At 43.0% G+C, this 12,686-nt stretch overlaps 1 protein-coding gene across 1 annotated transcript in view; it reads right to left on the minus strand.

Moving 5' to 3' along the window:
- Positions 1-12,686, minus strand: part of CDC23 (cell division cycle 23) — a gene marked incomplete in the record, with an annotated part of 1,734,005 nt that overhangs the window by 351,649 nt on the left and 1,369,670 nt on the right. Inside the window, 1 exon segment of the mRNA XM_044069509.1 lies at positions 12,325-12,386. Coding sequence (XP_043925444.1) covers positions 12,325-12,386 — 62 coding nt within the window.

The raw sequence follows: 12,686 nt of genomic DNA on the forward strand, positions 1-12,686 counted from the left end.
CTCGAACATCTACATTTATGGTAAGTGGACAGAACTGTACTATGTTCTTCGTGTTTCACTGTTGCAGTCATATTTGGGTAGAATCCCAAAGCTATGGTTGTGAGGCTGGAGCTAAACAGTATTAGGTGCGGCTATAAGGCCCTGCAGAACTGCAGTGGCAAAGCTTGCCCTGGACTTAGAGTAGAGAGACAAATGATAATGCTTTGTAAAGGTGTGAACAGAACTCCAAGTAGCAGCCTCTAGAATGTCTTTGGTTGGTACTCCTCTGAGAAAGGCTGCTGAAGTAGGTGCAGCTCTGGTGGAATGAGACCTAATGCCCTTGGGCACAGGTTTACCATGGTGTAAGTGGCAGAAACGAATAAAGTGGCTTATCCGCTTTGAAACAGTCTGCTTTGAAATAGCCTTTCCTTCTGATCCTGCAGCATATGTCACCAGCAATTGCTCAGTGTTTCTTAGAGCTTTAGTCCTGCTCAAGTAGAATCTTAGCTTTGTACGTCCAAGAAATACAGAATTCTCTCTCCCTTGTTCTGTGGATTTGGATAGAAGGTTGGCAGATGAATAGTTTGGTTAAGAGCCACACTGGAGACCACCTTAGGCATAAATGTTGGATTTTTCCTCAGAGACACCCTGTCTGGGTAAAATATGATAAAAGGCTCCATAGCCATGAGGGCCTGTAGCTCTGAGACTCTTCTTGCTGAAGTAATTGCTAGTAGCAGAGTTGTTTTCCATGATAACTTTATATCAGCAGAAGCCGCTGGTTCAAATGGAGGCAGGGTGAGCTTTTCCAACACATAATTGAGGTCCCATGCAGGTATTGGTGATCTTCTAGGAGGCCTTACATTTTTGGCTCCTCTAAGATACTGCTTTAGTAAAGGATGAGAAAAGATTGGTGGGCTCTGTGTTGTAATGAGCTGAAATGGCAGAGGCATGGATTTTAATTGAGGAAAAAGATGGGCCTTTGTCAAGCATCTCAGTCAAGTATTGTAATATCTGAGGAATATTTGGTTCTGCTGTATCCATTCCTTGTGCTTGATTCCAAGCACAGAATCTCTTCTATTTATCAGCATAAGATTTTCTAGTACTAGGCCTTCTGGCTTCCAAAATGACATCCATCACAGCTTTACTGAGAGGTGTTGTTTGTATAACTATATGATCAGCCATGCTGCCAGGTTCAGTGTCTGGAGTTGATTGTGCAGGATCTGACTGTTTTGCTGGGACAATAGTTGAGGTCTTTGAGGAAAGATCCAAGCTGGATATTGAGACAAGTTTCTTAGGATTGGGTACCAATATTGGCAGGGCCAGTCGGGGGCAATTAGTATCATCTTTGGTTTCTCTTGTCTGACTTTTAGGAGGACCTTGGGAAGAAGAGGCAGAGGAGGAAAGGCGTGAACTGATAGGTTTTTCAAACTGAAGGATACAGTGTCCACTTTCCATGCTTGTCCGTGATAAGTCCTTGTTCAGAATCTTTTCAATTGGTAATTTTGAGGAGAGGCAAATAGATCCATGTCTGGGCTCCACCTTTTCTTTATCATGCTGAAGACTTGTGGATCTAGTTTCCACTCGTGAGGATCCATAAGGTTTCTGCTCAAGTCGTCTGCCAGAGTATTTTGTTTTCCTGGCAGGAATTGAGCTTGAAAATGTATTTGCTAAGTCAAAGCTGTGTCCCACAGTGCCATGGCTAATCTGCAAAGGGGGTATGAGTGCGTGCCCCCCTGCTTGTTTATGTACCACATGACCGTGATGTTGTCTGTCTATCAGTAGTTGTCATGGATGAAGTAAGTAGTTGTCCTGGATGAAGTAAGTCCTTGAAGGCTGTTAGGGCATTTTGAACAGCTAGAATCTATTTCTGGTTGATATGTAGATGCATTTGTTTTGAGGTCCATATGCCCTGAATGCATCTTCCTGCCATGTGGGCCCCCCATGCATAATCTGATGCGTCTGTTGTTAAGGTCTGGCTGGCAGGGGGTAGAGTGAAGAGCTGTCCTATGTTTTGGTGACATGCCTTTGCCCACCATAGAAACTCCTGTTGTAGGCAGGGAATGAGAGAAATCGTTTCCAGACTGTGACAATGTTGACTCCATAAACTTTTTAGGTACCATTGAAGTTTCCTCATATGCAGTCTTGTGTATGGAATCAGTAGGATGCAGGATGCCATGAAGCCCAAAGTCTGCAGAATTTGTCTTGCTGATAACTGGGTTTTTGTTACCATCAGTTTGAAGTAAGTAGTCAGTTCCCTTTGCTTGTCTGGCATGAGGTAAGCCATCTGGGCAGTTGTAATCAAGCTTGCACCCAGGAATGTTATCTTTTGAGAGGGTACCAGTTGTGATTTCTTTTCATTTATTGTGTACCCTAGGCATGTTAGAAGCCTTTTCACAAAAGCCAGGTGTTGAAGAAGAATGTCCTTGTTCTCTGCTTGAATGAGACAGTCATCCAAGTAAGGACATATTTGTATATTTCTTTGTCTGCAAAATGCAATCAATGGTGCCAGGTACTATGTAAAGACCCTGGGCGCAGTAGATAAGCCAAAGGGCAGTGCAGAGAATTGGTAATGCATTGAGCCAGCCTTGAATCTGAGGTATCTTCTGCATGACTGCCTTATTGGGACATGCAGGTATGCCTCTTAAGTCTACTGTCACCAGCCAAGCATTCTTGCCCAGCATGGGCAGAAGCTGCTGCAAAGTCAGCATTTTGAATTTTGGAATGTACAGGTATGTGTTCAAAATCGATAAATCCAGTATTGGTTGCCAGTCGTGAGTAAAAACCTTGTCATTTTTTCTGTTCTGGTACTGGCTGAAAGGCCCCCATATCTATGAGGGACATAACCTGTTTCTGTACCTCTGCCCATTGATTTTTTGGCAGATCTGGCCAACCATTTGCCATTGGCAGAGTATGAAAATGGAATCTGTATCCCTGTGATACTATGTTTAGCACCCACTTGTCCTGGGTTATTAACTTTTAATTTTGAGCAAAAAGTGCTAATTTTCCCCCTAGGGGTGCTGCCAAAAGATAAGTGCTTGGTGAAGGCAGAGGGAAGTCATTGGGACTGTTTTCTGTATCTCCTCCAGCTTTGGAGGTAGAAGCGCCCCATTGCTTTGACCTGTATGAATCTTGTGCCTGGTATCTGGAACCCTTAGGGTGTCTGGATTTGCCCCCTTTGAGCTCTGTCTGACACAGGAAAGGACCAATTTTTTTGTTGGCCAGTGTCTACTGAATCTTGGTGGCTGCACTTGTAAGAAGTATTTTACAGTTTGTATAGACTTATCTTTGTCTTCCATTTTCCTTAAAACCTCTTCTGCCTTAATACCAGAGTATCATGCTGTAAAGGTGCATCTAGTAATTTAGCTTTAACATGATCAGGCAAATTTTGTTCCTTTAACCAGGCATGCCTCCTAATCACAGATCCAGTAACTGCGGCCCTGCAGGAGGCCTTTAAGGAATCAAAACCACATTGCAAAGTATGCTTTCCAACCTGTTCAGCTGCATGCAATAATTCCTGTAATTCTTTATTTTCTGCACATTCAGAAATCAACACAATTTTCTATTTCAGCAATCCCATAACATGCTGTTGATACTTGAGCATATGAAACTGGCAGTTTAAGGCCCTAATTGCCAAGGCTGCAGATGTATAAACCTTTTTCCCCCATCTATACAATGCCCTTGAACTCTGTCAGAGGGGGTAGGATTTTTTGCTGTTGAGGCTTTAACTCCCTTTAGACCCTGTGAAACAGTTTCAGGATCAGCAGCAGGGTTTCTAAATAAACATTTGTGTGAGTCAGGGACCCTGTAATATCGGTCAGGCTTGCTGGGAGCCGGAGGCAAGGAATCGGAGGTCAAACTTGACTCTGAAAATACATCATCCACAATGTCTAAAACAGGGGGTATGGCTAAAGGCCTGTGCTGAGGGAGAAGGAGGAAATCCCGGAGCCTCTTTTTTGATTCTGAGAAATCTTGACTCTCTCAGTGAAAACAGTGAAAATACTTCCTCAAAGTATGTAAGGTTCCCCAAATTAATAATCCTCAGGAGGTGATGCAGATGGTATAGACTCCTCCGCATCAGAATCCTCATAGAGAGGTAAAGATAATTCCTGACCAGAAGAGGAATCAGAAGAAATAGAAACCTGATCTGAAGATTCATAATCAGTGTCTTGCCTAGGCCTCTTATCTGGAGGGGGATGGGAATCCCTGATCAAGGTAATAGGGTCTTCAGCCATTTTGATCATCTGTTGTTTAGGCATAGAAGCCTGTGCACATGGCTCATGCATCGTTTTTTTTTAGTTTTAGAAGTTGCTTTTGTCTTTGGTTTTGCAGCTGTCGTCAGTTTGATGTAAAAATGTTGAGGCCTGAAAACACACTCAGAAGCCAGTGCCTGCTCAGCGGCTCCGGACCCATCCGAGGGAGATACATCTGTGGGTCCAATACTTTGAGTATCTCGCAGCATGCCGGACTCCACATGGGTGTCGGTAGGGGCCTGCGACTCAAAAGTATTGGGTATCAGGGGCTGCAAAAGTGCCTCACTGAGTACCGGCGACTGGCTTAGGAAAAGCTTCATCGGTTTTGGACCTTGAATGTGTCTCTGTCCTTTTCTTTGCACTTTTTATGTAATCCGGTAGTCGGCTTGCTATCAGTCGACATTTCTGGGTAGTTAAATCGGTTTCCAAAATATTTTGAGGCAAAAATATACCAATGCTTAACAGTGCATTGGTTAAATCTAGCACACAACCAACAGCCACGCACATTGTGATCAGGGCCTAGGCAAGGAATACAGTATAAATGGAAATCCTTATGAGGTATTTGCTTCCCACAAGTAATACAATTAACTTTTTCTGACATCGGTATGAAGCAAGAAAAAAGTTTCCCCAATGGGGTACTTCGCTTTAGTGAAGACTTCAGTTCTGAAACTCAAACTCGAATATTTCAGGAGTCAGCCAACCGGCACTTGCGAAATGCTTCTGCTTCGGGCACCACGCGGCAAGAAATACTAAAGAAAATGGCTTTGGCTGCTTGTTTTATACCCCAGACGACCTGACATCATGGAAGAGGAGACAGCAACTGACCCAAGACTTTGGAATTCAGGCTGACTGAGGGCAACCTGGCAACAGATTACCCAAATGTAATGACTACAACAGTGAAACACGAAGAACATCCTTGTTGCTGCCCTAAATCAATAAGCTGGAGACAAATAGTACAGTTGTGTACACTTACCATAAATGTAGATGTACGAGTGTATTCATTGTTGCAGTCATTACATTTGGGTAATCCTGCTGGCAGGTTGCCCTCAGTCGGCCTCAATTCCAAAGTCCTGGGTCCTGCGTCGGCTGCTGTCACCCCTTCCCTGACGTCAGGTCGTCAGGGGTATAAAAGCAGCAGCCGACGCCATTTTCTTTAGTTTTTCTTGCCCCAGATGTCAGGTGCCCCCTAATAGGGTTGCCAAAATTTATATAAATATATATATATATATATATAGATATATATATATAGATAGATATATATATAGATATATAGATATATATATATATAGATATATAGATATAGATATATAAATTACATGCACCAATATAAACTTTACCTTCATCTACAAGCAAATACATCACATAAGTAGTATAAATCAGAGAAGGAAAGATAGGTTCCAACAGAAGAAAAGGGGGATGGAGGGTGGGTAACCTGGACTGCAACAGTGAATACACTCGAACATCTACATTTATGGTAAGTGTACACAACTGTACTATGTTCTTCATGTTTCACTGTTGCAATCATTACATTTGGGTAGAGTCCCAAAGCTGTGGTTGGGAGGCTGGAGCTAAACAGCATTAGGAGCGGCTGAGGCCCTGCAGAACCGCAGTGGCAAAGCCTGCCCTGGATTTAGAGTAGAGTGGCAGATGATAGTGCTTTGTAAAGGGGTGCACTGAACTCCAAGTAGCAGCCTCTAAGATGTCCTTGGTAGGTACTCCCCTAACAAAGGCTGGTGAAGTGGCTGCAGCTCTGGTTGAATGTGGCCTAATGCCCTTAGGCACTGGTTTGCCATGATGTAAATAGCAGAAACGAATGCAGTGGCCTATCCACTTTGAAATAGTCTGCTTTGAGACAGCTTTTCCTTGTGATCCTGTAGCATATGACACTAGCAATTGCTCTGTTTTTCTGAAAGCTTTGGTTCTGTCCAAGTAGAATCTAAGCTGTCTGTGTACGTCCAAAGAATGCAGAATTCTCTCCCCCTTGTTCTGTGGATTTGGATAAAAAGTTGGCAGGTGAATAGTTTGGTTAAGAGCCACACTGGACACCACCTTAGGAATAAATGCTGGGTTTGTCCTCAGAGAGACCCTGTCTGGATAAAAAATGATAGCTCTGAAACTCGTCTTGCAGAAGTTATTGCTAGGAGCAGAGCTGTTTCCCAAGATAAAAACTTAACATCAGCAGTAGCAGCTGGCTCAAAAGAAGACAGGGTGAGTTTTTCCAAGTCATAGTTGAGGTCCCATGCAGGCATCGGTGATCTCCTTGGAGGCCTTAAATTTTTGGCCCCTCTGAGGTACTGCTTTAATAAGGGATGAGAAAAGATTGGTGGCTCTGCATTGTAATGAGCCGAAATGGCAGAGGCATGAATTTTAATAGATGAAAAAGATGGGCCTTTGTCCATCATCTCAGTTAAGTATTGCAAAATCTGAGGAATATTTGGCACAGCTGTATCAGTTCCTTGTGCCTGGTTCCAAGCACAGAATCTCTTCCATTTTCCAGCATAAGATTTTCTAGTACTAGGCCTTCTGGCTTCCAAAATGACATCCATCATAGCTTTACTGAGAGGTGTGTTTTGTATGACTACATTATCCGCCATGCTGCCAGGTTTAAAGTCCTGAGTTGGCTGTGCAGGATCGGATTGTTTTGCTGGGACAGTAGATGAGGTTTTTGAGGTAAGGTCCAAGCTGGGCATTGAGTTAAGTTCCTTAGTACTGGATACCAGTACTGGCGAGCCAGTCCGGGGCAATCAGTACCATCTTTGGCTTCTCCTGTCTGACCTTTAGGAGTATCTTGGGGAGGAGAGGCAGAGGGGGAAAGGTCCTTGTGCAGAATCTTTTTAGTTGGTAGTTGTGAGGCGAGGCAAACAGATCTATGTCTGGGAATCCCCATTTCCTTGTTATCATGCTGAAGACTTGTGGATCCAGCTGCCACTCGTGGGGATCCATGAGGTTTCTGCTTAGTTCGTCTGCCAGAGTATTTTTCCTTCCTGGCAGGAATTGTGCCTGCAGATGTACTTGGTAAGTCAATGCTGTGTCCCACAAAGTCATGGTTAGTCTGCAAAGGGGGTAAGAATGTGTGCCCCCCCCCCTGCTTGTTTATATGTCACATGACCGTGGTGTTGTCTGTCTATCAGTAGTTGTCCTGGATGAAGTAGGTCCTTGAAGGCTGTCAGGGCATTTTGAACAGCTAGCATCTCTTTTTATTGACATGTAGATGCATTTGGTTTGAGGTCCATGTGCCCTGAATGCATCTTCCTGCCATGTGGGCCTCCCAGGCATAATCTGAAGCATCCGTTGTTGGTGTCTGCCTGGCTGGGGGTAATGTGAATGGCTGTCCCTTGTTTTGGTGACAAGCCTTTGCCCACCATCGAAACTCCTGTTGCAGGCAGAGAATGAGAGTAATCCTAGTTTCCAGGCTGTGGCAATGTTGAGTCCAAACACTTTTTAGGTACCATTGAAGTTTCCTCATATGCAGTCTTGCATATGGAATTAGTAGGATGCAGGATGCCATGAAGCCCAAAGCCTGCAGAACTATTCTTGCAGATAACTGGGCCTTTGTTGACAACATTTTGAAATAGGTAGTCAGTTGCCTTTGTTTGTCTGGTGTGAGATAAGCCATCTGAGCAGTTGTATTTAAGCTTGCACCCAGGAATATTATCTTGAGAGGGTACTAGTTTTGATTTTTTTTCATTGACTGTGTACCCTAGGCATGTTAGAAGTCTTTTCACAAATGCCAGATGCTGTAGAAGAATGTCCTTGTTCTCTGCTTGAATTAGACAGTCGTCCAAGTAAGGATATATTTGTATTCCTCTGTCTGCAGAATGCAATTACTGGTGCCAGGCACTTTGTAAAGACCCTGGGCACAGTAGATAAGCCAAAGGGCAGTGCAGAGAATTGGTAATGCATTGAGCTAGTCTTGAATCTGAGGTATCTTCTGCATATTTGTCTGATTGGGACATGCAGATAATGCCTCTTTTAGGTCTAAAGTCACAAGCCAAGCGTTCTTGCTCATCATGGGCAGAAGCTGCTGCAAAGTCAACATCTTGAATTTTGGTATATCCAGGAATGTGTTCAGAATAGACAGGTCCAGTATTGGCCTCCAGGCCTTGCCTTTCTAGGTACCAAGAACAGTAGAGTAAAATCCTTGTCCCTGCGCTTGCTCTTGTACTTGTTGAATGGCCCCGTTGTCCATGAGGGATGAGACTCGTTTTTGTGCCTCTGCCCAATGATTTTTTTGGCAGATCTGGCCAGCCGTTTGCCTTTGGCAGAGTATGGAAATGGAACTTGTAGCCTTGTGACAGGATATTTAGAACCCACTTGTCCTGGGTTATAATGTGCCAATTTTGAGAAAAAAGTACTAATTTTCCCCCTAAGGGTGCTGCCAGGAGATAAGTGCTTGATGCAGGCAGGGGGAAGTCATTGGGACTGTTCTCTGTATGGTTGTGATTTGTCTTCTCCAACTTTGGAGGTAGAAGCACCCCATTGCTTTGACCTGTATGAACCTTGCACCTGGGATCTGCCTCTAGGGTGTCTGGATCTGCCCCTTTGAGGTCTGTCTGACACAGGAAAGGACCAATTCTTTGTTGGCCAGTGTCTACTAAACCTAGGTGGCTGTACTTGTAAAAAATCTTTGATCGTTTGCATAGATTTAGCTTTGTCCTCCATTTTCTTTAACAACTCTTCTGCCTTAACACCAAACAAAGTATCATGCTGTAAAGGTGTATCTAATAATTTAACTGACATGATCAGGCTGATTTTGTTCCTTTAACCAAGCATGCCTCCTAATTACAGAGCTCGTAGCTGTGGCCCTGCAGGAGGCCTCCAAAGAATCAAAACCACATTGCAAAGTATGCTTTCCAACTTGTTCAGCTGCATGCAATAAATCCTGCATTTCCTTGTTTTCTGCACATTCAGAGTTTAACAACATTTTCTGTTTAAGCAATGCCAAGGTAGCAGATGTGTAAACCTTTTTTTTCCCCATCTATCCAGTGCCCTAGAATCTCTGTCAGAGGGGGTAGGGTTTTTTGCAGCGGAAACTTCAACTCCTTTGGAACCCTGAGAAATAGTTTCTGGGTCTGCAGCAGGGTTTTTAAAAAATAATTTATGAGAGTCAGGAACCCTGTAATATCTGTCAGGCTTAACAGGAGCTGGAGGTAAGGAGTCAGGGGTAAGACTAGACTCCGAAAACACATCTACAATGTCTAACACAGGTGGAATGGCTAGAGGCCTGTGTTGAGGTAGTAAAAGGAAATCCCTGAGCCTCTTTTTAGATTCAGAAAAATTTTGGCTCTCCCAGTGGAAATGCTCCCTCATGGTATGTAAGGTTTCCCCAAAAGAATAGTCCTCTGGAGGAGAAGCTGAAGGTATAGATTCTTCAGCATCAGAATCCTCATGGGGGGAAGAGAATATTACTGATCAGAAGAGGAATCCGAAGAAATGGAAACCTGATCTGAAGATTCATAGTCTCTTGCCTAGGCCTCTTATCAGGAGGGGGATGGGAACCCCTGATCAAGGTAATCAAGTCTTCGGCCATTTTGAACATCTGTTTTTTTGGGCATAGAGGCCTGACCACGTGGCTCTTGAGTTTGTTTGTTTCTTTGCTTTAGGAGGTGCTTTTGAAGCTGAAGTCGGTTTAATGTAAAGATGTTTAGGTCTGAATACACCCTCAGAAGCTGGTGCCTGCTCAGCGGCTCTGGACCCATCCGAAGGAATAGTATCAGAGGCTCCAATACCTTGAGTTTCCAAAGGCATGGCTGACTCCACGTGGGAGTCGGTAGCGGCCTGCGACTCTAAAGTAGCGGGCAGCAGGGGCTGCAAAAGCGCCTCACTGACAACCGGCGAGTGGCTTAGGAGAAGCTTCGTTGTCGGTTTTGGGCCTGAGTTGTCTACCTCTCTCCTTTTCTTTGTCTGAAACTCGAACACGAAAATCTCAGGAGTCAGCCGACCGGCACTTGCGAACTGATTCTGCTTCGGGCACCGAGCTGCAAGAAAGACTAAAGAAAATGGCGTCGACTGCATCTTTTATACCCCTGACAACCTGACGTCAGGGAAGGGGCGATAGCAGCCGACGCAGGACCCAGGACTTTGGAATTCAGGCCTACTGAGGTCAACTTGCCAGCAGGATTACCCAAATGTAATGACTGCAACAGTGAAACACGAAGAACTTCATTACATTACCTGCCCAAAAAGATTACATTAGCAGCTAAGTTAAAGTGAAAATAAGTCCTAAACAGCAACTGATCAAAGTATAAAGACAACAGTAGTGTTAATTCCATGTTTATAACAATTCAGCAGCTGCAGTACTGCATATTATAGGTTCACAGGGTCATATGCAGTACTGCAGCTGCAGTACTGCATATTATAGATGCAGTACTGCATATGACCCTGTGAACCTATAATATGCAGTACTGCAGCACTGCATAATATAGGTTCACAGGTCATATGTTCAGAGGTAGATACTAAGCAATCAGCCATCAGACCTTATGTTCAGAGGTAGATACTAAGCAATCAGTCGTCGTACCATTAGCCGTCTAGCCAGAACATCCAGCATTAAGGGTTGCCGCTTACCTTATTTAGGCCAGAGAGTATTTTCTAATTACAATGAAGAATGACCAAGGAACACAGGTTCATAATCAAGTAAACGCCTATGAACAAGTAGTCATCTTCAAAAGCGCCTATATGCCTCTAATATCAGATTATTCTTAACGGGAAAGTCATGTATATTGTACAATGAGGAATTATTTATTTCACCAAAATGAACTATACTATATATTTGAGCCTTTAGTCTGAGGTCACTGTTCTTGCATCAGTTGTTTGCATAGTCCAACACCCCATTCTGCAGTACCTTCCTGTTGAACTCTTAGTTTAAACTCATCAGTGAGCTATGTTAACCAAAAACCTGGGATATTGTCTTGTAGATCACAGAAATAAATGCCAAACAAAAAGGAGACGCAACACCAAACCTTGAAGAACACCACTTGTGACAGATTTACTTACAAAACTGGCACCTCCAACTATCACGGTATGTTCTGCTTTAACAACCAATCTGTTATCCAATTTAGTACATATGGACTGATGTTTAAGTTTACCAGTTTGTTAACTGTGCCTACATGGGGAGTGCTACCGAATGTCTTGGCCAGATCCAGGTATGTACTTACTGCATTACCATCAGCAACTGCTAGAGTTAAACTTTCAAAGACGTTTACAAAGTTAGGAAGGCATATCTCTGACAAAGACAAATTAATACAGATCCAAGGCTGAGGTTATAAAATTTATGAAGTCAGAAATGATGCACTTCATAGCTTTATAAATAAGGCTGGCAAGACTAGTGTGTCTATACTTACTACAGTCAATGGCTCGACTTCTTATGCAAGGGGCATAAATTGTTCTCCAGGTCCTCTCAGAGGAATATAGTTGGAAAGGCGCTTATACATTCTTACTAAGCTTACAGCCAAGACGACTATCAAAAAGTTCAGCCACATCACCCAGTACTGGTGAGGACACTAACAATGCTCCCCCATTAAGACAACAAGCTGATCATAATGAGGTAAAAAAATCATAAGGTTCAACAGTGGTTATTGTCTTGATCACCTGTATCTTTAGTAAGATCCACCCTAGACAGCACACCTAGAGCCACTTAATATGCAGACCAGTTAAGAGGAGGGGGAAAAGCCACACTGCATACTTAATGGGTATATGGACCTACAAGATAATGGCTTGATAGCCTGGATAAAAGAAACTGATAATTTTACTCTGACTGCAGATGTTGACACAAGTTAACAGAGATAAAGCCACTCATACTTTCAACCTCATGAGTGGATACAAATTACATGGTTGTTATCAAGAACAATTGGTGTCTCAGAAATACCACGAGTCTTGGAACTAGAGTCACAAAATAAACGTGACATGACACAAGCTAGGCAGCAGTTCTGCAATAATCACATCCTAGATCACCTAAGTAACTAGGATATGCAAATGTAAACTCTACAATATTAGTTTCTTATGCTGTGATGTGTATTATCAAAAGTCTTCACACAATGTGAAATCTTTATAAAAAAAAATTCATCCAACACCAAGAAATTCTATAACATTTACTTACTTGGCTAGTTTTACCAATGCCATTTTCTCCACATCACCAACTGCATAAGCTCTCCAGTAACACTAGCAAACAAAGAAAATGGGAAAAAGATCACAGTTATCACCCTAGTAAACACATGTAAACTAAACTAAAATAATACATACTGAAAGAAATTGACTACTCTGTAAGAAGGATGTTTTTCAAAAGGGAAGTTTGTATTTAAAAGTAATCCTTACCCAAAAACAGAAGAAAGTTTATTTTCCATCATATATTAATACAACTGCAGCAGCGTAAGTTACAAATAACCATCACCTAATTATAGGGCAGACAAGTCACGCTGTCTTGTCTTACCAGTGAGACTTACAATGACAGCATAATGAATT

This window comes from Protopterus annectens, chromosome 4.part0, assembly GCF_019279795.1.
Source record: "Protopterus annectens isolate FY-2018-M chromosome 4.part0, PAN1.0, whole genome shotgun sequence".
Lineage (NCBI taxonomy): Eukaryota > Metazoa > Chordata > Ceratodontiformes > Protopteridae > Protopterus > Protopterus annectens.